Raw genomic sequence first — 27,823 nt, forward strand, 5'->3', positions numbered from 1 at the left:
CCCCGCCGCCGCGCTCAGGTGCCCGCGGCTGCCGGCGCCGGGCAGGCCGGGCTCCCCTCGCCCTCACGCCGCCGCCCCCGCTCCACCGCGGAGGAGGGGGGAGGCCGCGCTCCCGCGCTCGCCCGGTTACCTCAGGAGGTGCCGCGCGGCCCGCGCGCGGGCGGCCGTTGGAGCCCGCCGGCGGGGCCGTGCCTCGCGGGGCGGCGTGCGCCGCCCCGCGAGGCACGGCCCCGCCGGCGGGCTCCAACGGCCGCCCGCGCGCCGGTACCTCAGCGGCTCCGGCCACTGACCTGTTCGCCGCGCGTCTCCCGCGGCTCCGCGGGCGGGGGGGAGGGCGCGGGTTGGGGGGGGATTAGGCGACCGCTGCCCCGGCGTGACAGGGGCGGCGGCTCGGTGCGTCGGCCCCGGCTGGCCGCGATCACGGTGGAGGCGCCGGAGCGGGTCCTGTCACATGATGCGGTTCCTGGAAAGTTCCTGGAAAGCAGCCTTTGTATGTAGCCATCCCGGGAGGGGGGAGCGGCGGGGGGAGGATGCCCTCGCCTCGCAATCAAAGGCGAACAGACCGCCCGCGCCGGCGAGAGGGGGGGAGCGGAGGGTGTTGTTTCCCCAGGAGCACCATCTTCCTCCGGCAGTGGCAGCCTGTCTGTCTGCCTCAGCACAGCCCTGACGCTGCTCCCCGGCGGCGGGTGCTGTGCCCCGCCGGCCCCCCAACGCCGCTGGGAGCGAGAACAACCTGACCGCCCCACCTCCAGGCGGCGGCAGCGGCGGCCCCAGCCCCGTCCCGCCGAGCCCGGGTGAGTCCTGTCGTCCTCGTCCCCGCGCCCGGTGCCCTGCTGCTCCCGGGACGGAGCTGCCGACAGGCAGGATGGAAGCTCCCCCGAAGCCGGAGGCGGGCTGCTTGTCCCTGCCGGGGACAGCCCCGCTGCAGCTAGCTGCAACCGCCCCGCGAGCGGCGGCACTTGGCGGCCAGGCGCTCCCGGCGCTTCCCCTTCACAAGGGGTCGCGCCCGGGCACCCCCGGCACGGCTGCTCCCACCTGCGCTGGAGCTCTGCAGCCGGCGGCCCCGCAGCCGCTCCGGTGCCAGGCGCACCTGCGCCCGGTCCCCGAGCCGGCGACGGGCCGTCCTGTGCGGGGGAGAAGGGGACGGGGATGGGCTTTGCGGGGACGTTGCCGCATGTGTGCCTGCGATAGAAACCCGGCAGAGCAACCTATCAGCTGCCAATAAAGTTTAATTTGGAAAAGTTGCCGAGCTCCGCCGCGGAACTTGTGACGGGAGGAGCCACCTCGGCATAACCCCTCACCTGGCGGCTGCTGCGCTCCTGGAGGCAGAGACTCTGCCCGGTTGGCAAGCACCGGCGGGGGTCCCGGTCTTCCCCGTGAGCCCCCGGCCAAGCCGGCTAGGCGCCCCCCCCTCGCTGGCGCTGCCCGGCTTCGTGTCGCTCCCGGCGTGCCGGCAGGAGAGCGAGAGGCTTTTTTTGTCCCTCCCGTTCGCTTCAGCCAAGCGGAAAGATAATTTTTTATAGCATCAGCATTTAATGGGACGGGAAAAGCACATTTCCTGCCCCGCGCTAAATATATCGCGCCCTCCACCGCGCTGCCCCTTCCCGTTCCGAAGCGGCCGGCGAGCCCCGGCAGCCGGCGCTGCCCGCGCACCCGCCCCGCAGCCCCCCGGGCACGCCGGTGCCCGGCAGTGGCTCGCTCCCACCCCGGGAGCACGGCCCACGCCGGGCTCCGGTTCCTAGAGGTATTTTTTCGCGTATGACCTTACTGAAAGGCGTACCGCGCCGTTGCGAGGCGCCGCAGCGTGCAAGCCGGGCAGCGCCGGGTCTGGGACCTGCCCCGCTCCGCCGCTACCCCTCCCCACTCATACCTTTACGTGCGCTGCGCTCCCCCACGACCTCCTCCCTCCCCGCACGCCCCCCCAGCGCTACCGGCCGGGCTCGCCTACCCCGGCCGAGGGAGCGGCGCATCCGCGGGTTTGCCCTTGCGATACTGCGAGACCACCTTCGCGGGCCGCCGCCTCCGCCTCGTCCCCGGCGGAGGGGAGCCGGGGACAGGCTGGGCGGCGGGGGGTGGGGGGAGGGAGGAGATGTCCCTCCCCCGCTCCGCCGGGAGGTGATCTCTCGCCTCGGGTCCCTCCTCTGGATGCTGGGAAGTTCCGAAGCGGGAGCGCCAGAAACGCACGGGCTGCGTCGGGAGTGCCTCTCGCGGGGCTCGCCGCTAACCACGCTCTCTCTCCGCTCGCAGGCGGCGCCCGGGCCGGGGGCCGGGGCCATGCACCCGGCGCGGCGCTGAGCACCGCGGCGGCGGCGGCGAAGCGGAGCCCTCTCCCCGCGGGCAGCCCCCGACCTGCGTGCGAGCGGGGCCGCGCCCGCCGCCGCTGCCGCCCCCCATGACCCTGCGCTCCGCCGGGTCCCTGGAGAGCGCGGAGGGCGCCCGGGCGCGCTGGGGGCACCCCGGGGCGGCGGCGGTAGCCGCGCCTGTTGCCGAGGAGTCCCGTGAGGCGGCGCAGCTGGCTGCGGCCATGGAGGAGCTGCGGCGGGCAGGTAAGCCCGGGCGGCCGGCCAGGAAGGGGGGAGCGCCCAGGGCGGCGGCGCTCGCCGGGGCGCCCGGCTCGCCGCCGCCCGCCGCGGTCCCGGGGGAGGCGGAGCGGCGCGGCGGGAAGCCCCGCCGCCGCGCCGAGAGGGGAAGCGGGCGGCGGGGCGACGCTTGCTGTCGCCGCCCGGCGCTGCGGGGTCGCGGCCCCGCGGCGGCGAGGGGCGGCGGCGGCTCCGACCCTCCGCGGGCTGCGGCGGCCGAAGCGAAAGCACCGCCCGCGCCGGCAGCGCCGCGCCCCGGCGGCAGCCCGGGATCGGCGGCCGGGCGAGGGCCGGGCGCTGCCGCCGGCCGGGGCGGCCGCGGCGTGGGGAGCGGGCGTCGGCGGCCGCCGCATCCCCTCGGCCCCGCGTACCTGCGCTGCGCACGCCGGCGTGGCGGCGGCTCGTCCGGCCCCGCGGGACGCGGGGCTTGGCCGCGGGCGGAGGGAAGGGCTTTTGTCTTCATCGCCTCTCTGCTAGGACCGCAGCCGCACCGCCGAAGTTGTTTTCTTACCCCTCTCTGCCTCCGATTGCTAGACCAAGCTCATTTCGGCAACAGCCTACCTGGAGTTAACCAAAAGCGGGCTTTTTGCGGGCTGCCAGCCTGCGCACGGCGGATGCAGCGGTCGCCCCGGCGTGTGCGCAGCGCCGAGCCGCGGGACGCGTCCCTGCTACCTTACGGGCCACCCGTGGGGTTCGCGGCTTCGGCGTTAGCCTCGCAGGACGCTGCGGGAAAGTTTGTGCCTGTGTATGCATAGATATGAAATAAACAGTGACCTGGAAGGCTCTGTCAAAACGAGACGCATTTTAAAGCCAATGCATTTAAATAGCAAATAAAAATTTACAATGTCTGCAGGACTTCAGCTTTCAAACAACAAAGAAAATGGGTTATTACAAGTACATCAGCCACAGAGCAGCTTTTTAAACAAACAAACAAACAGGAATAAACAAAACCCTTCTTTTTCTCCTCTTTTAACAGGATGGTACTGGGGCAACATGACTGTTGCTGAAGCCAAAGAGAGATTACAGGATGCTCCCGAAGGGACCTTCTTGGTTAGGGATAGTTCACATTCAGAGTATCTACTGACTATTTCAGTAAAAACATCAGCGGGACCGACCAATCTACGTATAGAATATCAAGATGGCAAGTTTAGACTGGACTCTATCACTTGTGTCAGATCTAGACTTAAACAGTTCAACAGCGTTGTGCATTTGATTGAGTACTACGTTCTTATGTGCAAGGACAGAACCGAAACACCTTCAAATGGAACAGTTCATCTTTACTTGAACAAACCTCTCTATACATCCGCTCCATCTCTGCAACACCGCTGCAGAATAACTATAAACAAGTGTACAAATCAGATCTGGGAGCTGCCATTACCAACAAGACTAAAAGAGTACTTGAAAGAGTACCAATACCAGGTATAAATATATTTTCTAAATGCCTCTAATGTAGAGTAACTTTTCAATGCAATTCTCAAAATCAGCCAAAGGAACTGAGTAACCAGTTGTACAACTCGGCATGGAATTCACTATCAAAACAGTGGCAGTTCTGGGGGAAAGGTTTTTATTTCAGATGCCACAAAGGGAGACTTTATGTAGAATAATCCCAGCTTGCATCCTGGGGGGTTCGACAAGGTGGTATTCTATTCGTGCGAGGAGAGAGAAGCCAGGAATCTGTCCAGATTGTGCTGCTTTGCCGGTGGCATAAAATACTGCACTATCAAATGCTAACTGAAGCAGTGGGACTACGAGAGACTGCAAAAGTGGTCAGAGACGTATGAGAGTGCATAAGTATCTCAGCTGTCTGATTCCAAGATTAATTTGGTGCTGGTGTTCGTATAATCCTGAAAGCTTAACTGGATCACACTGTGATAATCTTGCCAAAGTTATGCAACTAATCAAATCCAGTCAAAAAAGTTATCATCTATTCAGTTTTTATTGAACTATAATTCTTGTGCTTTTCTGCAAGCAAAGGAGTACTGTAAGTAATCAGTTTAAAACATTGTTTTTCAAAGTTCTCTAAAAGCTGACCTTAAGGAGAAATGCCACATCTTTCGTAGGAACCCAGTATGTTGCTGATTATACCAGATTGGTATCCCAGAATCTTTGTTAACGTGTTAACATCTTCCCAGTGGTGATATATCCGTGTTATTACTATTAAGCCTCTTTTGGTTGAGGCTTTAGGACTGTGCACTGCAGACTTGCAGTTGCTCAGTTCCAATGTCAGAACACGGATATCAGCAGTTACAGCTGTCTTCTACAGTGTAGAATGTTTTCTTCAGCTTGTTTCCCAAAATGTGGGGAAATATGGATTTGGGGTTTTTTTGGAGGGTTGGTTTTTTTGTCTTTTTCTTTTTTTCTTTTCTTCTAATTCACCATTGTAGCTATCAGACTATTACTCAATAAAGTAAATCAAATTGCACAACAATCTCCCAATCTTTGTATGTATGGGTTTGCTACTATTCAGGAAACAGTGATCTTGTGAACCTGTGTCATTTCCCAGCTAATACTCAAATAAATGCACACGTATGAGTGAGGATGAATACCCCTGCTTTGCCTTTGTGGTGCTGCTCAAACGTATGGCTGGATTACGTTCAGATTAGTGGCTTAGAGGCAGCCTGCTGAATTCCCGTAGTTAGGTATTAGCATGGGACATTGCTTTTTCTGTTACAGCAGTCCTCCAAACGGGAAGAAGGGATTAAGACCCTCGGTACCTGTTCCTTAGTCTACGTGTAACGTATTTAATAAAAGAAATATCCAGGATGAGAGTAATAAGAGAGCAGTAAAGAGAGAAACAAGGACACAGATTCATCCTCAGTCAACAATTTCATAGTTTTAACTCTTTCCCTAGCTTACTTTTTAATTAAAGCAAATAGACCTGTGTTTGAACAAGGAGGGTTGGCAAGACTTGCTGTAATCTAGCCCTGCCCTGGCTGAAATAGAAACAACATACAATAATCTTGTTTTCCTTGTGACTTAACTGCTCTGTAGTACTGTCAAGGTGCTGTGTCCCTTCTCATAAACTCTGGGGTACTGACCAGCTTATTTTGTTGCATCTAAGCTCCCAGCGCTATGCGCTCAGTTCTGTCATTAACATGCTGGCAGAAATGAGTAGCACGGCCGTTGAGACAAGGAAGACACCAAGAACCCGAGGCAGAGGGGATGGTCCCTTGGTATGGCAAATACTCAATAGGTTGTTGTTCTCTCTGTATGTCTCTCTTTCCTCTCTCCTCTTCCACAGCTTCAATACTCTCTCCCCATTTTTAATGCAAGCTTTAGTATAGAAATGGGGGGAGTTTTCTCCTGAAAAACAAAAGAAAAGCTGTTGTTATGTACAATTTTTCCCCATGCCCTGCCAAAATGTAGCAGATTGTTGGAAGTTTTTCACATAACACAGTGACCACCCTCCGGTTCCCATCCCAGAAGAGCTCTTGTATTCCAGGTATGTGTCATAATCGCACGGTTCTTCTGTGCTTGTCGTCTGTCTTGCTAGGATCTGCCACCCTGAAGCTGAGGAGCTTTTCCTGTGAGCAGCGCCCATGAAAGAACTGTATTCCTGGGAACACTTTTCATTCTGATGAATCTGTTTTCTTACAGTTCTTGTCTAGCTCTACCTTGAGATGAGATAGTTGCTATACGGAGTCACTTCTGTTATAGGAGTAAGGAAACACTCTAACCTGCTGCTACGTTAACCTTCCAGTACTGGGCACTTTTAGCCAAGGTGATACTTAGCTGTCATATGCTTGGGGTCTCAGTGGTGAACACATTCTACTAAGATCCTTTAAAATAAGTTCCCCCCAGGCTAGCCCCTGGCCTGGGGATTTAAAATCATGAATACCAATGCTGGAACAAGCAGACTGAGAAGATAAGAGTTTTGGGGTGCGCTGAGAGAGTCATGTTGTACATATAAGAAATTATGGTTCGCTGCTGGCAGTCACAGGCTACTGTAAGCGGTCACAGGCCAGGTTTACCCCATGGCAGAGCCAAGCTCTGAGGAACGACATGGGGCAGATGCAGGGCAGCTCGCTGGGCTTTTTGTTAGCAGTTCTCCAAAGCACAAGGGCAAACGGCAGGCTGAATTCAAGGAGTGCTATTGAAGTGAAAGGTGGTGATTCCTGTAAATAATCAAGAGTAGTTACTGTGTGGAATCAAGTCACCAAACGTTGAGCACACTGACTGACACTTCTTATCATTTGTATTAGTTACTGCGAGGAATCAGTAGGGTCTAGCTATGGTGTGCTCGAAGCAGTGAACAATATTTTGAACAGACTGGAGGGGGAACTAGTCCTCTTTGTATGAAAGCATAGTTCTTGTCCTCATTAGGATGCCAGCCCTAGGGTTGATGCATTGCACTAGTAAAACTAAACCACACTATAGCTTGCTGCAAGCTTGGCTTCATTCTAACGCAGCACAGAGGAATGACTTGTTCTGGTACAAAAAATCCAAGGATAGCACATTATTAGATTACAGTGCTGCAAAAATCTTTCATGTAGACCCCATGAATTTTCAGGCACGATCATGTTGTCCAAACATTTTTTTAAAAGTTCCAATGCTGTTTTTTTTTTTTTTTTTACTTTATGGATGTTGCTGTGGCTTGTTCACAGCACTAGCTTTTAAATTGCTGGCCCTTCAGATTCTAAAAATGACTTCTAACTGATACATGCCATCTTGAATTGCTAGTACAGAGTGTTCAGTGAAGCCCGTTTCACAGGTTCAATGCCCCTGAGTCAACCAAAAATCATGATAAGGACTTTAATCCTAAACCTTTTTTTTCATCCCATGTGTTGGTTTGGTTTTTCATTTTTGAGTCAGATTTTCCAGCTTGTACCTGGAATGTTAGTTGCTGAAAACCTCTTCATTTTAATTAAAGAAAAGCTGAGAATCCCACAATCCTAAAAGGTGAGGCTTGAAAAAAAAAAGTAAAAAAAATAATTGCAAGATGAATGATGAAAATGGACTTGATAACTGTATTTAGCTTAGCACTAAACCTAGGAGAAGTGTGAACTATGGCTCCATTTTAGTTGTATGGGTATTTCCCTGCTGTTAGTGTTATCACCACAGTCAGAAAATGGTTCAAGTACAAGATGGGTGGGTAGAGTGGGAATGTAACCAAGCAGCTGCGCCCACTGCATTAGAAGTAATTTCATTTTAATCTGAACTTGTCAGTGTTGTCCTAATTATATTTTATGTAACCACATTCTAGATAAACAATATATAATTATTAGCAAGAAGGAAAAATTGTTCACTAGAATATGGGGGGAGAGGGGTTTATTTTTATATCTTAAAACAATCCGGAACTTACTCCTCACTAAAAACTGTGGAGCTTTAGAATCTGAGACTCTTAGTAAGTCTCATTACCTTAAGAAAACAGAATCTACATACGGTAGGAAGGACAGGGTTCTGTAGTTGCATGAATTCCTGTATATCAGCCACCTCTTGTGTCTTAGCAAAGTGTTCCTGTAGGTAAATTACCTTGTTAAAGATCATAGAAAAGCTTTATTTACTTACATGTTCTATTCAAGAGCTTTTTCTTGTATTCCTGATAAAATTCCTAGGGATTTTTCCTTTGGCTATAAGCTTAGGATCTAGCAGAAAGTAAGTTGAGTGGTGTCAGGGCTTTGTTCTTCTTAAGCCAAAACACATGATGGAAATGGGAAGAGATACCTTTAGACGTGGGTATCGTGTCCAACAGTCATTTACAATAAAGTAAAATAAAACTTCTACTGACTTTGCTGTCATGAAAATAAATCTAAGTGTCATATTGACTGCTAGAGGAAGTAGTGGCTTGAGGGATTCTAACAGTCGTATTACTGATTCTCAATAATTATAAGAAATTTTTCTGTCAAAAGGAGAAATTTTATGTTTGAAAAACTATAGAAATAAAGGAAACTTTTAGTACATAAACCATAAAATTTCCAAATAGAATAACTTGAACAGTCTGAGCTGGTTAGTGCTGTATACACAAAGGAAGTGGGGATGACAAGCTACTTTGGTATCTCAGCCTGGCTCCTGAAACCCACTTCTTCATTAGCGTTAACTTCAGCAGGTCTCAGTATTTTGCTAAGCTCTTAGCATTAGCCTTAGCCCTAGACTGAAAATGCCTGGAGACAACATTTCACTGACACATAACTTCAGATCACCAAGGTCTGAGCTCGCTTTACAACAACGTGGCGGTTCGCCACAGTATTGCTGAAACTGGGTAACTTCTACAACGGGCTGAAGATCAGTTAAAGAAACCGGGAGGCAGAGTCGTTGCTGCCAGGGGCTGCGAAGGGCATCGGTGCCAGACGTCGCTGGTCGTTATCTGCCGTCTTAGACAGAGGGCATGCTACAAGCTAGGTAAAATACAGCTGCCAGGAAACCAGATGAGAAGCTGTTCTGCTTGCTGAGGAGGGAATCATCTGTCTGGCTTTTGGTGCCTGAGAAGGGACTGAAGGGAAAGAACATGGAGGGAAAGCCAGCAGCTCCCATGAGAGGTGACACTTCTCACAAGGTGTATCAAATAACTAACCATCAGGACTAGTACTATGCTGAAAGGTGTATTAGTAGAGCTTAAAGGTCCAGGGGAATAACTAGTATCAGCACAGTTTGAAACCACATATAAACAAAGTCTGGCTAGGTAACTGAACTTTAAGCTTATAGCAAAAGCAGTCTGTCCTGGTCCCAGGGTTGCCAAAGGGGGAGAGGGATTAATTGTGTTTATTAATCAGGTTACCTGCAGGGCTTTGAAGTAGCCAGTGCCTCTGAGAAAGTCTAGGGAAATGTAAAAACATATGACCATAATTATGGTGTTTAATCTGCCTGATAAATTGTGGATTTTATTCTACTTAAATCCTATTTAAAAAAAGGATTGCACCTGTCTTTTGGTTTTGGTTTTTTTTTCTTCCAGAGTTGGAGCCATTAACTCTCCAGGAACTGAAATACCAAAACAATATCATTACTTTCTATGTATTAAGGAGTAAAAAAATGCAGGAGCAAAAGCTATTTACATTAGCATAAGAAACAAGCTGACATTTAATAGGAAAAAGTTCAAACAGATAATACCCAGGAAAAGTTCAGTGCCGAGTGCTGCAAAGAACAAAATACATTAAAAAAATCCCCAAACTCAATGTGCCTGCCTTAATTTTTCTTTCACTGGCAGGCAGGATTTATATAAGTAAATCTTTTTGTTTTCAGTCAAATTGGTCCATAATGTTTCATAGCTGAGGATTGCAATTTGGTGCACTGTTGGTTAACAAATAGTAAATGCGGAGGTACATTAAATGTGGGAAAAGATTCAAAGCCCACTGCAAGTTCTTTTGACTTTATTGAGGTTATTTGGATCAGGCTTGATAACAAGAATTATATAAGAAACAGTTGTAAGACTGATATCTGAAAGCTGTAAAATCACTTTTCAAAATGCTTTGTTACAATTTAATTGTATCTCTTTAGGTTGCAGCCCTGAATTAGGGTCAGTTCAGCTGAATCTCTGTAGCCACACTCAGTTTATCTCAGGGGGAATCTCCAAATTTGAGGGGTTGCTCTGGATACCTATATTACACACATCATACATTTGCTTTTTTCTTACCTAGCATGCTGCTTATTGACACAGTCTGGAGGGCAGAATAAGTTGTGGATTAACTGTTATTGCTTATGGGATTTTTAGCTGGTTCACTTTCTTTTAGGAACAGCAATATTAAACAAGACTGAGTCTATATTAACTGCAATTTACCTATCTGTAAAGTGGGCAGTGGACTTAACATTTTGTACTTTATCAGCGTGGGGTGAAGAGTTGCTTATATTTCAATTAACAGTCATAGGAACTTAAGCTGCAATGATGGTAATATCTTTGGCTGCATTGCTAGGAAGGGAGAAGAAAGTAAGTTAGGAAAGTGAGATTCTTGTCTAACTAGATTGCAGTGGAAGTGGAAGTGGCATTGCAGCTCCTTCGTGAGCTGAAGCGCTTCAGATGCGTGTTGTCTGCAAGGGAAACTGCCTGCGAGAAGATAACTGTTTTCTGGAAATTCATCCGTTTCTTTTAACTCCCCTGATGGAGGATGCAGTGCCTACTCCAGGCTGCTTAACTAGCCCACTGTAGCCATGCATGCAGACAGGTTTCATTTTGAAAGGGAACAAAATAGAGTAAGTGATTTTTTGAATCGAAGGGTATTTTTTGTTTGAAAACAGGACGTATGGAAGAAGTATAAGCAGTGGCAAATCTCTTGCTAGGCTACCTGTAAAAACTTTCCATGAATCATTAGTAGCTCCTGAAAAGCTTAACCTGAAAGTAAGAACCTTTAAAAATATAAGTACTGTGTATGAGTTTGTCCGGTTCAAAGCCTGGGAAAGAAACAGAAGATGACAAAAAGCAGTAGTTATTCTCCTCCTAAATAAAACCAACATTCCAGTCTTTTACCTAAAATGCTAGACAACCATCTCATATGCTCTAATTTGCAAACAAAAGAAGTTGGTTTTGTGAAAAGGTTTCAGACTTGAATCTTAAATTCCTTTTGCTTATTTTCAATGTTTGATTTTCAGGCTAATTTGTAATTTTTCTTTGTTTGTTCTCACATTATTAAAATGGTTGCTTTACCATTTTAAAGGATTTAAAAACTAGTTTCATAAGTCTGGAATAAATATTTAGAGGCTTGCAGTATTTCATCTGTCTCCTCAAAGCATCTTTAAATCAAACTTCAAAAACAAACAGAGAACTACATTAATTCATATATTTAAAGAAAACGGACTAAAAATTCTGAGAAATATTGAGTCACATTTTGCAAATATTAATTGCAGGTTTTTATTACAATTCGTTGCAGAGATTCTTTTTTTTTTTTTCTGGAATGAATAAAAAAGTTTCACTTTTGATGCCTGCTTCTTTTCTTATAACAATTCTGCATTCAACTTTGGGCTAGAGATTATTTGTATCAAAGTAAACAGCATTAAGAATTATTCATTGCAGTACTGCTAATAAACATTTTTATTATTGAACCAAATGTAAATGTATAGACACTACACGGTCACTTCAAACCCCACGGTTCAAGATGTTTTGAAACATTTTGTGCTATATTTTGCCTACGTGCTGGACATGCCTTTTAATAAAATAATACTTTTAAGGAAGTTCATGACGTGTCACCTACATTTTATATTCATTGCTCTCTTCGAACAGCATTTAATTTAAAGCCTTTATTATTTAAATGAATGGGAAGTTATGAAGTATCAGAATAATCTAAGCGGCAGCCCAGGGGCTGATCCCCTTCAGTGATGCACTTCAGTCCTGCCCGTCATCTTTTCTCAGGAGCGCTAAGGAATCACTTTCGGAGTAGCAAATGCCACCTGAAGAGTGACACCCCCTCCCAGCCCACAGCCCAGTGCCCTCAAACCCTGCCGGCACCCAGCGCAGCACGCCTAAGCTCGGTCTACAAGTTGGGCAGTCTTTCCATACCAAAACCTTCCCTTCTTTGGCACCAGCCGGGTTTTCGGTGGCTGGCGCGGGAGACCTGGATGTTGGCATTAGGGAGGGCCGCACTCGCAAAGGGGAGTGCAACGGGGATCAGGGTGAGGAGGAAGAGGAGAGGGAGGAAGGGACGTTATTGCCTGGGACGGCAGTGGATGGCAATGGCTTGCAAGACCCTCATCTGGTCTTCAGGCCACCGAGCTTGGGCCACCCTGACTTGTATTTTAACAGTGTTTTTGAGATGATACATCACATTCAGAAATGTTTTCAGTGCTCTTCTTTCTAAAAAATGACAAGCAACCGTATAATATATGTTTCTTTTTTTCCATCTTCATTTCAGAGGTTTTGTGAGAGATTTAACCAATTAGATGTGTTTTTAATAAACAAATCTAGAGGCTCATATTTCTTTTCTTTTGTCCTTAAAGTTGGAATGCTGTCCTACAGACAATTGAAAACAGCATAGTCCTAATAGATTAAATCTGCTTGCACTAGTTTTAAAAACACATTTTGGCTCTTGTTATCAGCAGAAACAAATTAGTCTGTAGAAAACAAAGAAAATAAGTACATGCTAGGATACAGCTTGACTCTAATTAGCGTAAAGGATCCTCTCAAAAGCTTGGGTTTCTTAAAAAAATCTGATTATACTTGTACAGAGTTTCTAAAAAGATTTGGGACTTTTAAGTGAGCTGTAAAAAAGTGCATGGTAAATTTAAAAATCTGGTATTCTGACCTGGAATAACCCACATGTAAAGAGAATAGCATTGTCAGAAGAGATGCTGCTTAGCTTGGTTCCCACAGATTTGGACTTGCTACCCCAAATTCAGCAGTCCTCAAAAGTGTGGCCTGACGGCCACTGGTGATTCCCCAATACACAGAACCAGAGAGAACAAGGTTTTAAGTCTAAAAGTCTGATGATACCAATGTGTGGGATTGACCGTGGTCCATTGATCTACAAAGTCTAGGAAATACTTTTTTAATCTACATGGTTAGCTTTGAGATTTCAGTAGAGTTAGTGGGGAGTTGAACTGAACCTGAACTGCCTCAAATATATATAAATATTTTTTTTTGTCCCTAAAAGTGGAATAGAACCGAACCATCCTTCTGAAGTTTTGCTGAACTCGGTCCAGAACTGAACTGGAAGAACTTTAGTCAGGGCTGAACCCAAACAGAACCGAAATGAAAAGTTTAAGGGCTTCTCTCCTTGCACTTACAGTATTACCTGTGCACATCCTTATTCTGTACCTGCAGAGTACAATCAACACCTGGGGTGCCTTGCTAAAGATGAACCCGAAACACCAGTAGCGCATTTACAGTTCCGGCTAGTGAATTTGCAGCACTAGTTATAAACTAGTGGAAGGAAAAGGAAACACCAGATTTTTCCCTTTAATCAGACTTGGACCTCTGCTGTCATCCTCTTCCTTCCTAGGCTTATCTGTTTCCTTTCGCCGCTTTCCTTCTTCGCATCTCTGTTTAGACTGTAAGCAAAGACGTGCCTAAATGCTGGCTGTACGAGTGCTAGCATCTACTTCAGCGGGAACCAGAGTTTCTCTGTGCATATCCATATGTTTTGCTAACTTTCGAAGACATTCTTGGACAGTATAAAATAAATAATCCTAATTGCCTCATCTGGCAAGAAGATATAGTAAATGCAAGTGATGTAACTGCTTGTCTTCATTTTCTATTTAAAATTGTAGGCACATTATCTGCAATTAAATACAGCTGTCAGGATCACAATTACGTGATATTTTAAGTCTCCAAGTTTGGTCACTCCAATTCCAGAAACAGTTCCTTAGATTGTGACTGCAAAAAAAAAGCTGGCAATCAGAAATACAAGAAGCTAAGAAAGGAAACTTTCAGTAGCTATACAGCGCTGTGCTGAGGAATGATCATATAGATGGTTTGTGGTCTTCTCTGCTCCCTAGTGCTGGTTTGTGTTGTTTACAAATGCGTTTTCTCACAACCGGTATTACAAACTATCCATGACGTGAAAATTTAAAACCACCTCAGCTGTACTTTGGCGACAACAGCAGCATACTTCTTGTCTTAGAGTTACTGATGATGACCAACTTGTGTGGTTTCCAGTGTTGTCAAGGTCATAGTAAATATGTTAATGCATCCCTCTGAGTATTTACCCATAGGAGTATTTAAATATTTTATGTCTGTGTTCCTAGAAGACTAACATGTGTGCCTGAGACAAAAAAACATTTACCTTGGTTTAACAGATGTATTGGAACAAGATATTATTTATCAATTATTTAAAAGCAATTTAAACCCCTTGTATCAAATTTATCATCTGGAAATAATCCTAGATAAAAGCGTTATGTCAATTAAACCAAAATATTGCTTTAAAATTGCCAAATAAGTAGCGTCTCGGCAGAAGCTGGCCACACAATAAATGTATATAATTTTTTAAGCATTTCTTAAATCCAGCATACAAACTTTGCCTTTAAGACTGTGATTTACATTCTACGTCCACATAAATTCTCAACTTTGCTGTCAGCCACAGGAAAATCAAAGGAAAAGGATCTAAGCTTTCTGAGCGTGACTAAGTGTGTATCTTTATGCAAAATCTTGTAGATAAATATCATGCTGAGCATACGCAGTATGTGAGCTCTACCAATAATACTTTCAGTTATATTTTTCCATGGCAAATATTTCCTGGGTACAGTATCTAGGAAAGGCATGTAAACGTTTCCATACCTAACTTCCCCATACCTTTAAATCTTCCAAATACCCTTAAATCTGTACGATTAGTCTAAACTGAATGTACAAATGGGATTCACACAGCGGCAACATTTCTAGCAGCAGCTGCAGCAACCACCTTTCCTGCTTTTCCAGAGGGTAGGCATTAACAAGCCGAGCAGACCACAGCCAGCTCGCTGTGGTTGCCTGCAGCTTCAAGGTAGCGCGTTCCAGCGCTGCAGGATCTTTTTTTTTTTTCTTTCATCGCTATTGCGGTCCGGACATGAAAGAAAAGGGCTGACACTGCTCAAGCCCGTGTGACACCTGACACCTACATAAAGATGCAAAAAGAGTTCTTCGATGAGATGTGATAGGAAATGGCACCGCCTCATTTTTATAGCTCTATGAATCACGGTTTTCTCTCTTCTGCCATACTTTGGTTTCAAGTATTCATATAAAATGATGTGAAAGAGATGTTTTTGTATTCAGTAGTCAATGAATAAAACTGTGAGAATGCACGCAGCACTTGAAATGTGGTAGACGCAGCCTGGATCTTACTAAATGGTTTTCATCTGTGGAAGTTTCTTCATTCTTAGGCTGTTCAGATGAAAGTAACGAAGCTAAATATATATAGTATTCAATACAATTACAATTTAATATATATAGTATTCAACACAATGTATGTTTGATACGATGATACCAGCACCTGGATGAAGTTTGGCTTAGCATAAACCTGTTTGACTTGCAAACAGGAACCAGTATCCCTAGAGAGTCCTGAGATCAGCTCTTTCTAATGTCACGAAAACTCCATTTTTGTAATTTCTAATTTAATTTTAGATCCAACTCCTCCACTTTCTACAAAACCCCCGCCACCCAGATGCCGAGAGCGCAGCAGGTCCTCCAAGCTCCTGCAAAGGAGCCTCCTTCGCGGAGACCCCCCGGCCCCGGCAGCCCCTCGGCACCGGCACCGAGCAGCGGAGGGGACCCGGCCGCGGGGCGCGGCCCGGGCTGCGCGGCGGCCTCTCCCCCTCAGGCCGTTCTCCTCGGGCTCGCGTGGGGCCGGCTACGCGCCTGCTGACCGTCCTGCCTGGGCTTCTTTCCCCGTGCTGGACGCCCACTCGCGAAGCTCGCCGCAGCCGGGCGCTCCAGCCAGCCCCGCCGCGGACGGGGCCCGGCTCCGCGCTGCCAGCGCCCCCCCAGCCCACAGCGCCGCAGCAGACCCCCTCGCCGCACGCCTCCCCCGCCCCGAGGCCCACCTTCCCGGCCGGGAGGCGGGTGGGACGCGGCCGTGCGTCCCGACCCGCGGGGCCGCCCAGCCCCGCTGCCCACAGCTGACATGGCGGCCGCGGGGCGCCCCCCCCACCCCGCCCTCAGCGGGGCCGGCAGCGGCGGCCCTTCCTCGGCCGGCCCGCAGCAGGGCGGCGGCGGCGGCTTCCGGCGAAGCCCTCTTGCCTTCAACAAAGATGGTGCTCCCCGCGCAGGCTCCGCGGGCGCCGGGGCGCCCCGTGTAGTTCCCCACTTCCCTCGTGTAAGTACGCGGCGAGGGCGGAGGGAGCGCTGCCCTCACGGCGCTCGCCGCCCCGGCCGCTCTCTCGCCCGCTCCGCGCTGCGGTGCCGGCGGCCCCGCTCGGCTCGGCTCGGCCCGGCCCGGCCCGGCCCGGCTCGGCTCGGCTGCCCCCGCCCGCTGCCAGGGCGCCGCCGAGGGGAAAGCAGCAGTAAAGGCGTCAGCCCGCGCGGTGCCGAGGGGCCGGGCGGCGGCGGCCCCCCGCGCTGCGGGGCCGGGGCAGGGGCCGGGCTTCCGCGGGGCCGGCCGGGGCGGCGGGGGCCGCGGGCCGGCGGCAGCGCCCGCCTCCGCTGCAGCAGCCGTGCCGTGCCGTGCCGTGCCGAGCCGAGCCGTGCCCAGAGGGAGGGCGGAGGCGAGGAAGGCCGGGGTGCTGCTGCCTGCCGGGCCGGAGCGGCGGCGGGAGGCTTGGGGCTTGCAAGGGTGCCGGCAGGTCGGGCAGCCGGCCCCGGAGGGCGGCAGAAGCAGCAGCCTCCAGACCTCGGTTACAGGGAGGAAGTTAAAAGCAAACCTTGATTTTTTGGGGGGAGGTTTTTAACCTGTAGGCGTGCTGTGAATAGCCAGAATCACTCACGGAGTAGGCAGGGTGGACCTTCTTCCTAGCTAAGCAGGCACATGGGAACGTACTTGGAGTCATAAGCAGCCCGGCGCAGTTGGTGTTTGGGAAGATGCTAAGGTGTTTCTAGCCGAGAACTAAGTGAATGTTCTTTTGGGGATCAGAAGGGGTCTTTTTAGGGTCAAGGCTTTCAAAAGTTTTATCCCCATTCATGGACAGATTCTCTGTCAGATCCAGAAAAACGTAAACCTGCCTGTGTTGGCGTGGAGATAAGTCAAGGACTGTGCTCGTTCAGCAGGAGGTGGGGGTATATTTCTGAAAATGTGGCTCTACAATGGAAAAGGTGCATTTTTAGAAGTATCTGGGGAAGGTTTGATCCATGTCATCTTTTGGGTAAATGGACATCTCATCTTTTTACTTTCCCTCTAGCACCAGCATTACTAGAGAAAATTTATTTCGAGCTTACTTTGCATCCCTAGATAGAGGCTGCGATTAAAATTAATTTAAATTAATTTTGTGTTGCACTAAACTCGGTCCCTGTACTGTGACGCACCAAAGTCCTGATACATTTCCCTGTCTGGCTGCTTAGTTCCTGACTCAGACATTTCCTTCTCACGGTAAACACACACAAAGAAATACTTTATCTTTAAAAAGACCTTAAAAATCAATACACCACATCCTGGAAGTTTACTGGGCCAGTGACCTTGGTGTTAAGGGCTTTAAAACCTCAATTGTGCTCATTCTGCAGTCAGCCACCCAGAGGCCTTTTTCAGCAGAAATTTCCCCCCTTCAGATTCATGGCTTGATAGGCATTTTTCAGTGCACAAAGGTGCAAACTGAGGTGGTTTGAAAAGGCCTTATTTTTGAAAAGCGTTGACCACTTTGATCATGAAGCAGGGGAACTCATCAAGTGCTGTACAGTGACCGGAGAAGTCAATGTTCCTCGTCTGGCACGTGGGCGAGGAGGCTCCTGGACGGGCCCTCTGGGTGGCCCGTGCAGAACGTGAAGCACAAGAGCTTTGTAGCATCTGGAACAGTTTTCTGCCTGGGCTGAGATAACGCCCTCAGAGCTGCTTCTGAGTGCCTGTCTTGAACTCTGCAAGCGCTTCATGAGTTCAGGGGCGGTCAGGGAATACTGGAAGGGAGAAGTGGTGGGGAGCTGCTGCCTGAATTTTATCTGGTTTTGCTTTAGTCCAGTGATTGCTCCCAGTAGTGTAAAGGTAGTGCGTGTTAGAGACCAGAATCGTCAGCTTCACCTGTCCAAAATGAGCATCCTAACATCAAATGGGGAAATCCAGTTCTCTTTCTTGCCTGCTCTTTTTCCATCTCCTTGCTTGCACTATCATCTCACTCCATGATGGAGTTTGATGTTTGAGCAATGCTTAGCAAACTAGCATTTTTTAAGGACCGGGATAGCTGTTGTTTGATTCCCAGATGACCCCTAGACAGAAGGTAGGCACCTCAAAATTCACTTTAGTATACAAGAAACGTACTGGGTAACCCAGAAAAGATGGAGTCCTCCTGGGAAGGTGCCATCCAGCAATGCTTTCAGCACCTGGGGGAAGTGTTTTTGGAAAGTGGCTTTATCGGAGGGTGTCACAGACAGGGTTTTCCAGTCTCTCTCTCTCGTGGTCCTGTGCTCTTGCATTCTGTCCAAGATGCCGTTTACGTGCCTGTATGTTCTGTTGGTTGCCTGCCTTAGATTTTAACAACCAGGCCAACCAACCAACCTTTGATGGGGCCTTGGGAGTCAGTAGGCACCTCTGGTGATATAAAGGCTTTAGCAGGTTTCTTACAAAAGCTTTGAAAATCTCTGCCTCTCCTTGTATCCTCAAACTGAATGAAGCACATTTTCTGCAAGGTCTAGCTGTTCGAACAGCAGTTTCTAGTTTAATTATCAGAATCTCTCTTGTTAATCGCACTCAACACCTGCTGCAGTTTTTTTACTTCATTAATTAGTCATGAGAAAGTATTTAATTGTATTACTCTGTCATTTTCTTTTTCAAGTGCTATTAATGGGCCTAGGGATATGTTTGTCGTTAAGGACTAGACTAGACATCTTGATTTGGTTCATAGGTCTGGCACGGGCTCCCGGTATGATCTCTGATGAGTTGCTTGGTCTCTCTGCACCTTGATTACTCTTCTGTAGAGTGGCTATAAAATGCATCTTTTCCAGCTTTTGTCTAGTCAGAGTATTAGTCAAGCGGAATGGAAGCTGGCAGAGGGTGTCCAGTTGCTTCCTGTGAACACATTAGAAGGGTAAATACCAAGGAGGGAGAAGAGCTACTTAAGCTAAAGAACAGTTTTGGCAGAACAAATGCCTATAAATAGCAGGTGGATAAATTTGAGATGGAAATTCGAAGAAAGTTTCTCATCGTCAGATCAGCCGAGTTCCAGAGCAGCCTTCCAGGATGAGTCAGGGAGAAGAACGACCTGGTGCATTAGGCACATTTCCACCCTTCCTGCAATTAAAATGCATCGCGTAGGCCAAAGCTACCTGCTGACCCTGCCGCTGCTGCTTATCTGTGGTGCACCTACCAGTCCTGCTGCTGCTTTTGCACTACTGCAGCAAAAGTGCTGCAACAGCAATCATGTCGGAGGCGTCTGTAACGGAGGTCAGGTGTGACATCTCTCTACTTTTTTGGCGGTGGAGTCTCTTAAGGACTGGCAAATGCTCTAGCTGCCTTTAGCATGGACCTTGACCAGTTAGTGAGCAGGATTATTTGGCATGGTTTTTATTCCGGCGAAGGACTGGTCTTCACAATGCCAAAGGTTCTCGTCCTGTCTAATATTTCCCAGATACGGCTGCATTTTAGGTCGTGAGACAGTGGTGGGGATCATTAATAGTTTTCATTAATAGATCATTAATAGAAAGAAGGTGGTGGGGATCATTAATAGTTTTCCCAGGTTGGTGATTCTGAGTTTGGCATTCTTTCTAAAGGTTGCCAGGTATCAAACATCACTTCTGGCTGTTAAAGATTGAAGTATTTTAATCTTCATGCATTTCCCTACTCCTTTTCTCACGCTTTAGGTTGCCAGATGGATGCCAGAGACAAGCAGCTTTTACGCTCCCTGCGCCTGGAGCTCTGTACAGAGGTGCTGGTGGACGGAGTTGTTATTCAGTATCTCTACCAAGAAGGGATTCTCACGGACAGTCATGTTCAAGAAATAAAATCCCAAACCACCAGCCAGAGGAAAACCATGATGCTCCTTGATATTCTCCCCACCAGAGGACCCAAGGCTTTTGATGTGTTCTTGGATTCCTTACAAGAGTTCCCATGGGTTAAAGACAAGCTGATGGTGAAGCGTAAGGAAATGACAGTACAAGATCCTGCAGGTAAGGCCAACATTGTTGTTGCTGATCTTCTGAAGCTTGTTTTCAAGCCGTAGTTTTGAAAGTATTGAATGTACCAGTAATTCCAAATTATGCGTTGTGTAGATATGGAGCACAATACTGAAAAAGGGGACAGCCTGAATTTCCTGGAAGGCAGTCAAATGCCAGGAAGTATTGCAAAGTTTGGGGAGTGAGCAGGGCTGAGTGTCAGGAGACTGGGAGACAGCAGGAGAGGCTGCCTTGGGAGAGGCTGGGATGTAGGAGGACCCAGACTCCATTACCTCAAAGGGAACGGACTACAAAAAGTAGTTTTGACTAGCTGCAGAACAGTCTCTTCACCATCCATACCTGATTATTGTTTGTTTTATGTATGTTTTACAGTGTTTTTTTTCTGGATTGTTCATATTGACAGAATTTTTATTTACTTACTTTTATTATGATTTTAATGTCATTTTGATTTAGTACCATATGCTAATTTAGAGTTATTTAGTTTATTATGTTTACTGGAGTGCAAATATCTAGGATCATTACTTCCAAAATTGCTAGCCATTGCTTAATTTGAAAACAAACTTAGGAGCTAACCGATTTAGTGGGTGTTATATAATCTTATTTAGTCAAATCTCTGGCTTTCTGACATTTAAATGTACTTCTAAAACTAGTTTTCTGGACTTGATGTTTGTTCAGAAGTGGTTTCTTTACCAATCCGTACATGCAATTGTTCAGCTGTTTTGAAGTCAAGACGACTGCTTAAAATGCACATTTCTTGCCCTCGATTCTGGCAGCATGCACTGGGTGTTAACCTCATGTTACCAATGACATAGTGAAATAGTTGTCAATTGGGAACATCGTTTCCAAGCAGCCCAATTAACCTTTCTCCAAGCCCTCCCTGCCTCCCCCCCCGCCCCAGCCCCATTTGAGTTTGGTCGTATGTATTTCGATGCACATGACGTGTGGTTTTTCCAGTGTCAGTGTGCTTTGCATGAGACTGAAAGCCTGTGAAGATGGGTGACTAAGACCCGTTGACCATCATGTGCACTGCGTCCCAGTTAGCTGCACGTTCAAGAACATTTTGTCAGATCTGCTGGACAAATCTGACATTATCTTACCTTAGGACATTTTTAATGGAATATTGTGACAGCTTGTCTTTCTGTTGGGTCTCTGCGGAGGTTGCTTTATGCTTGCTTTGAAATGGGTAAATAATTTTCAGAATTTGGGAAATAAATGTCCTGTTCTGCCCATAGGGGAAAACACTGCAAGTTCTCAGCACAATGCAAACTTGCGGCATTGAGTGTGTTGGAAAAGACCTTGCTCGCTGTTATGGCAAATCCTGTCATGCTAATGCTCTTTATTTGCCTTGCACATCAGCCTGTTCATTTGCTAATTGCTGGTTAAGCTGTTGAATAATCCTTACAGTTCCAGAAACGCACACAAAGCCATTGAGTACAGTCAGGATTGTGTAGTTTGTTACTAGAAAAATTGTTTCCGATTTTTGTTCTTTTGGTTGTTTTGTGGATTGCTCGTTCCCATTCTTGATCGCTTGTGACTAACGTGCTGGATTTATGCATATCAGGTTCTCCAGTTTCAAGTGGGCTGACTGTACTTGATAATCCTATTGCCAAATTTTGTGTGTAAATTAGAAAAGGCTTCCAGATTAGATCAAAGGGTACTGTTATTTTTACTGTGGCAATACAGAGTGTAAGAATGGGATAAGAGGCAGATAGCCAAGTTTGTTTTAATATTTAGGCATGGTCTTTAGAAGCCAAAGAAAGAGAGCACCATCTGTGCCCTAATAAATGCTGAGTGCACCCGGGAATGAATTGGAAACTATGGTGGCATCATCAGTGCTGATTACATGCACGAAAATGTGGTTTGGGATAAAAAGACTCGCTTTGCATTCTAAACAACAAACTTGTAAGCTTTTGTCTCGGCAGAGTACTTGAGCATATGCTTGGCCTTAAGCATGGAAAAAGCCATTGGCTCTAAAAAAACTATGAGCATACTTAAAATTAAATGTGTTCTTTAGTGCCATGCTAGATAACGTCTGCCTTATTGGAAACAGTTCTTATAAATGATGTTTGTCAGTGGCAATTTCTTTTAAAGAATCCATTTGTAGTGAAAAAAGTCTGCCACATACACAATACCTTTTTTTAGACCCTAAAACTTTTAAAATTGAAGTTGGTTTTATGGCCCCAGATTTAAAAATCTCTTTTTCCTTTGAATCATGCATACTTATGGAAATCGCATGCCTGCTGTTCACTTGTTTATGCTCAGTTAAAATTCTGTTTACTCAAGCAAATATCCTCAGTTTTTGCAAATCTTTTGCAGGACTAAGGACTGGTGGCAAGTTGTTCCTTGAAGGAAGGTTTTATTTTATAGTCTTTCACTTCTCACTGACTACACGTAGGATTTTTAAAGTCAGTAAAAGCAGACTATTAGGTTTTCTTTATCTGAACATAAAAACTGTGGCACATGCACAGTGATTTTTCTATGTAGGCCTTTGGATTATTGTGCATTTTGTTCAAAGAGATGAGGCTTTCTATCTTTGCTTCAGCTGAGAAATATAGTTTGTTGGTTCCCAGTTAGAAAAAAAAAATCACAACTGTAATTGTTAAGAAGCTTTTAATTTATTTTCTTCCCCTAGTAAAAAGAAAAGAAAACAAAACAAAACAACAAACCAAACAAACAGCAATTTCAGAAGGACAGAAATAAAAACATTTTTGGTGATGTAGTCTAAATATGATCTGGTGGACCGAGCAGCTACGAAATGGAAGCCAAAGTCTGAGACCTAAACAAGACACTGCCACTGACTCATCGGGAGCCTTTGGGCAAATTCCTCCAAGTCACTGGATTTATTGATTCCCAAGTTTTGTAACTCGGTGTAATGTTCATGGAGCAGCATAGAGTGTAACTGTAAACTGGCCCAGGATGCAACCGAGAGTATGCTGTTTGGCTGCTTGCAAATAAATGAACTTTAAAACCTGTGATATCCTGACTTTTATTGCTGAACATCAGTTGACTTAAAAATAGTAGTACTGTATACTGTTATCTGCTGTAGTTCCAAGGAACACAGAAGACCCTAATCCTGCAGAGCACGAGGAATAGTTTTTCCATGGCAATCAGGAGACTGACATGCAGGCAGGTAGGGCCGCTTGCATCTGTATAATTGCAGCAAAGATTCGTTCCCCTTGCTTGTTTACTTTATGCACAGGACAGCCTTTTGCCTAGAGTCACCTTTCTCCTCTCTCGTATGGATCTGTCAGATGGCCACAGCTTTGGGGAAACCTTTTCTCAAGGTAGGGAAAGCATCATTGTAAAATCCCAAAATCTCAAGAAGAAAATTAAGTCGTGTGCCTTTGGAGGTAAATATTTATGACTTTAATTGATTTCAAGATGACAGGGTGTGTTTCTTGCTTGTGTAAGAACCTGTGATAAAACAGTTCACCCTGTGCAGAGTGGCATTGCAAGACTGAATCATTATAAACACCAACTGCAGCATGAGTTCCTGGTTTTGAAGATCAAAACTTCTGCCGTAGTAAGAGTTAACAGAAATAATGTGGGTCTGTTACACTGGGAAAAGACTATTCTGGTTTTTCTGCCCTAGTTTGGATAACTTTATGCCTTTGTCAGGAACATAAATCTTCAATATAGTATTATAATTCCTATGAAAAACTACAGCTGTTGGCAACAGAATTCCATTCTTTCTAGGAACAGCAAACAGTTACCCAATATTTTTTGCACTGAATAAAAAAATACAAGCTTTGATGGCGCTTGTTTATCAGAATGTTTTTCTACTCTCTCTCCGCTCGGGAATTTCTCTGCCCAAGTATTATATTTCTCTCTATACTATATATTGCTATAAGATTATTTACTTCTAAAAGTGTTAGTACTGCACCTCTTTGTAGTATAGATGATTTCTCCATTCCACAGGAAATCGCAGCATATTGAGAAAGAGAAAAGTCTGAGATACAGTGTTTGCCAAAGGAATCCTGCAGCAGCCGTTGCTATCTGGCAAATGTTAGTGAATTTGGGGCATGGAGTTACACAGAATCGTCTTGGGAAAGCTGTTCTCTCACAACTAAGCAAGGAATATTTTCTAATGGTGATTTTGTTGTTGTCGCGGTACCCAGTCAGCAGTCTGCATTAGGGTCCTGTTAGACTTGGGTGAGGTTTTTTGGTTTGAACAGATTTTGGTGTGGTTGGGGTTTTTCCCTTGATGTGTGGGGAGCGTGTATTCTTGTATAGCTATATAAAGCTTCATGTTGTGTAACGCTGTGGATGAAGCATGCAAATACAAAACAAAGCAAAACACGTACTTCTGCTGAGAAAGCCATCCTTCCCTTCCCCCCTCCAGCTTTCCCAAAGTCCTTTTTCCACAGCTGGGTTGTAGGTTTCTAAGAATTCGGATTCAAATGCAACAGCATTAAGACATGGGGAAGTTTAGCATCTCTTCTTACCTTTTGTTGGCTGCTTCCTGCCCTCTTCCTGTCGTGCTTCCTCTCACGTCTAATGCAGTGAGGAAACAGCCTGGTCTCTTGCCTTTTCCATTTGGATGTCAGATAGGAAAGCAGCTGATGAATTCCTTTTCTCTCTCTAAAATGGTGGACAGAAGACGGTGGTTTTTTTTCTTTCTTCTCTTTCCCTCCCCTCTCTTGTATAGTCCTGTGGCAGAAGGGGGAGTTTCCTCCCATGTATGTCTGAAAGAAAGGGATAGGCTTAGCAGCCTTGGCCGCACTGGATTGACCTGGAGATGAAGGAATGCCCTTGTGCCACATCCCAATGCCTGGAGGCTATAGAAAATGTTCTCTTGTTCTCTGGAGAGATTCAAAGGCATCCTCGTCGGAGAATTTCCCAAACTCTTTTCCACATTCCCATCTCCCCTGAAAATCGGGTGTTACATTTACGGCTTTGGCTTTGTTCCTGACCGCAGCGAGATCTGTGAAGTCTGGCATTAAAGGTTTGTGCACACACTCAATATTAACAGCATGCATCATGACATGGACAAGTAATCAACTTTCCTGGTTCTACAGAGCGTTCTGCGTATGTATTTTGGTTTTCATGTATGAACGTAAGATTTTATTTTCTTTTTTTTTTTCGTTTTACAGTTTAAGGAATATTTGCTTTGTTACTTTTTTGCCGTGTAAATAAGCAGCTGGGTTTATGCTGCTTACATCTATGTTTTTGACTTTGAGAAGCCTAAATCTTAGGCATCGCTGTTAAGAACTATAGCGTTTCCTGTCCAGTCTCAAACAGTTTCTTTCAGGTAAGTTAATGGAAAGATACAACCATACTTGGTGTCATCCTCAGTAACACAAATATATGAGGCTAATAATAATATAGATTTCATAAAACGTATAGTCCTTGGAAACAGGAGAGGAGGAGTGAGTTCTGGCAGGTGAGGTGTTTGGGCCAGCTGTGCCTCATCAACTGCTTATAACCAGTGCTGCTAAGAGGAAGCAATGGGTAGTTGGGATTGGAGACTCCCTGGTGTAGGGAATGGAGACGTCCATCTACTGACCAGACCTGATGAATTCCAAAGTTTGCTGCTTCCCCGGGGACTGGATCCAGGACATCACAGGTTGCCAAGGCCTGGCCAATGATCAGCCTTTGCTACTCTCTCGTGTGGGCACTAGTAATAATTCAGCAGATTAAGGCTGACTGCAGAGCTCAGTGATCCCATGTGAAGGGATGGAGCCCAAGCAGTGTTCTCCATCCTGCCATTCAAGGGGAAAGACCTGGGCAGGGGTGGATGCACCCTGCATATTCACACCCGTCTGTGCACCTAGTGTCATGGCAGCGCTTTGGACTCTATGACCACAGGACCCTTTTCAAGAAATGGGGACTGCTAGGGACAGATGGGATCAACTCAACAGTGTGGGGCAAAAGTGTCTTTACCAGCAGGCGTGCTGGGAGGAAGTGGAAGTCTGCACAGTTGCAGCACTGTGATTTGCAGAGACACGGTGGGGTAGTGCACACAACTGCAGTGCCATAGCGCATGGCCTCAGGTTCTTAGACAAGGATGCCATTGCAGTCTCTTCAAAGGTGTGTCTTGAACTCCCAGAGCTTTGCTACTGCCTGGGCAACAGGCTGGTCAAGAGCTCATGGGTTAGGATCAGAAGGGAGGTCAGTAAGACAGACTGTGGTGGCATGTGTTATAGGGCTTCCCGATCAAAAGGAGGTAGAGCCTGGAGAAGGGAAGATAGCAGCTTTCAAATACCCACAAAGAGGATATCAAGAGAAGACTGGGATAGGCTCTACACAGCAATGCATGGTGGGAAGATGAGAGATGAAGGGTGTTAATTGAAATGGGAGGTTCTGACTGGCTATACGGAGAGCTTTTCATCATAAGGGGAGTCAAGTGGAATGGGGACCCAGAGAGGTTGAGTAGTCTTCATCCTTGGAGGTTTTCAAGACCTGGCTGGATAGAATACTGAACAACATGGTCTGATCGCAGAGCTGACCCTGCTTTGAACAGGAGGTTGGACAGGAGACCTCCTGAGGTCTCTTCCAACCCGAATTTCCCTATGATCCTATGAAGCACTTCTTAAGATCCTAAGAAGCACTTCTTAAAAGAGTGCTTCTATTGCAGGCCCTGGGTCTCTGGGAAACTTTAACAACCCTGGTGTTTACTGGGAATGTGACACAGTACGGCGATCCAGGAGACTTCTGGAATGCAGAAGGGACAGTATCTTGATGAATGTCCTAGATGAGTAGACTAAGGGAGGTGGTCCGCTGGCCTTGCTACTGACAAACAAGGAACAACTGTTTAGGGATGTGTTTGTTAATGTCAGTCTTTGCTGCAGTTACCATGCAGTGCTCAAGTTTAAGATACTGAGAGAAGAGAGGAAAGCAAGTAGCAGAGTAAAGGTCCTGGACTTTAGCTTGTTCATGAAACTGGTTGATGGGATGCTGTAGGAGACAGTTCTGAAGGATAAGAGCACTCAGGAGACCTGACTGATCATCAAGGAAAGCCTCTTCAGAGCACAAAAATGGTCCATTCCTACATACAGGAAAAGCAGCAGGCATGGCACTGGTGAGGCTGCACCTTGAATACTGTGTTCAGTTTTGGGCCCCTCAGTACAAGAAGGACGTTGAGGTGCTGGAGCATGTCCAGAGGAGGGCAACGAAGCTGGTGAAGGGTCTGGAGAACAAGTCTTATGAGGAGCGGCTGAGGGAACTGGGATTGTTTAGTCTGGAGAAGCGGAGGGAGGGGAGACCTTTCGGCTCTCTACAACTACCTGAAAGGAGGTTGTAGTGAGGTGGGTGTCAGTCTCTTCTCCCAGGTAACAAGTGATAGGACAAGAGGAAATGGCCAAAAGTTGCGCCAGGAGAGGTTTAGATTGGATGTTAGGAAAAATTTCTTTACTGAAGGGGTGGTCAAGCATTGGAACAGGCTGGCCAGAGAGGTGGTGGAGTCACCATCCCTGGAGGAGTTCAAAAAACCTGTAGATGTGGCACTTCAGGACATGGTTTAGTAGGCATGGAGATGTTGGGTTGATGGTTGGACTAGATCTTAGAGGTCTTTTCCAACCTTACTGATTCTATGATTCTATGGCAGGAGGCCAGTTTGGCTGAAAGGGGAACTCCCAGCTCAAATTCAAAAAGGAATTGTCTGGAGGTAGAAGTGAGGATAGGCTACCCAGGAGCAATATAAAAGCATTCTGTGGGCTTTTAGGGGTAG

At 47.0% G+C, this 27,823-nt stretch overlaps 2 protein-coding genes and 1 long non-coding RNA gene across 5 annotated transcripts in view; 2 read left to right on the forward strand and 1 right to left on the reverse strand.

Moving 5' to 3' along the window:
* Nucleotides 1-532: 532 nt before the first annotated feature.
* SOCS2 (suppressor of cytokine signaling 2) lies at nt 533-4,976 on the forward strand. Its single transcript, XM_075497037.1, has 3 exons — nt 533-794; nt 2,248-2,546; nt 3,556-4,976. The coding sequence occupies exons 2-3, from the start codon at nt 2,393-2,395 to the stop codon at nt 4,002-4,004; spliced, it is 603 nt and encodes a 200-aa protein (XP_075353152.1). The 5' UTR covers nt 533-794; nt 2,248-2,392; the 3' UTR covers nt 4,005-4,976.
* LOC142407512 (uncharacterized) lies at nt 4,017-16,283 on the reverse strand. The gene is made up of 2 exons (XR_012774976.1): nt 16,147-16,283; nt 4,017-5,882 (listed from the first exon to the last, which is right to left on the reverse strand). It is a non-coding gene; the product is annotated as an uncharacterized LOC142407512 (long non-coding RNA).
* The window catches only part of CRADD (CARD and death domain containing adaptor protein), an 83,129-nt gene continuing 71,398 nt past the window's right edge, over nt 16,093-27,823 (forward strand). For all 3 annotated transcript variants that reach the window (XM_075497015.1, XM_075497004.1, XM_075497024.1), the window contains exons 1-2: nt 16,093-16,222; nt 19,843-20,148. In XM_075497015.1, the coding sequence (XP_075353130.1) occupies nt 19,851-20,148 (298 nt within the window). In that variant the 5' untranslated portion in view covers nt 16,093-16,222; nt 19,843-19,850. The remainder of the gene's footprint in view (nt 16,223-19,842; nt 20,149-27,823) is intronic.

Source organism: Mycteria americana, chromosome 1 (genome assembly GCF_035582795.1).
Source record: "Mycteria americana isolate JAX WOST 10 ecotype Jacksonville Zoo and Gardens chromosome 1, USCA_MyAme_1.0, whole genome shotgun sequence".
Taxonomy (NCBI): Eukaryota; Metazoa; Chordata; class Aves; order Ciconiiformes; family Ciconiidae; genus Mycteria; species Mycteria americana.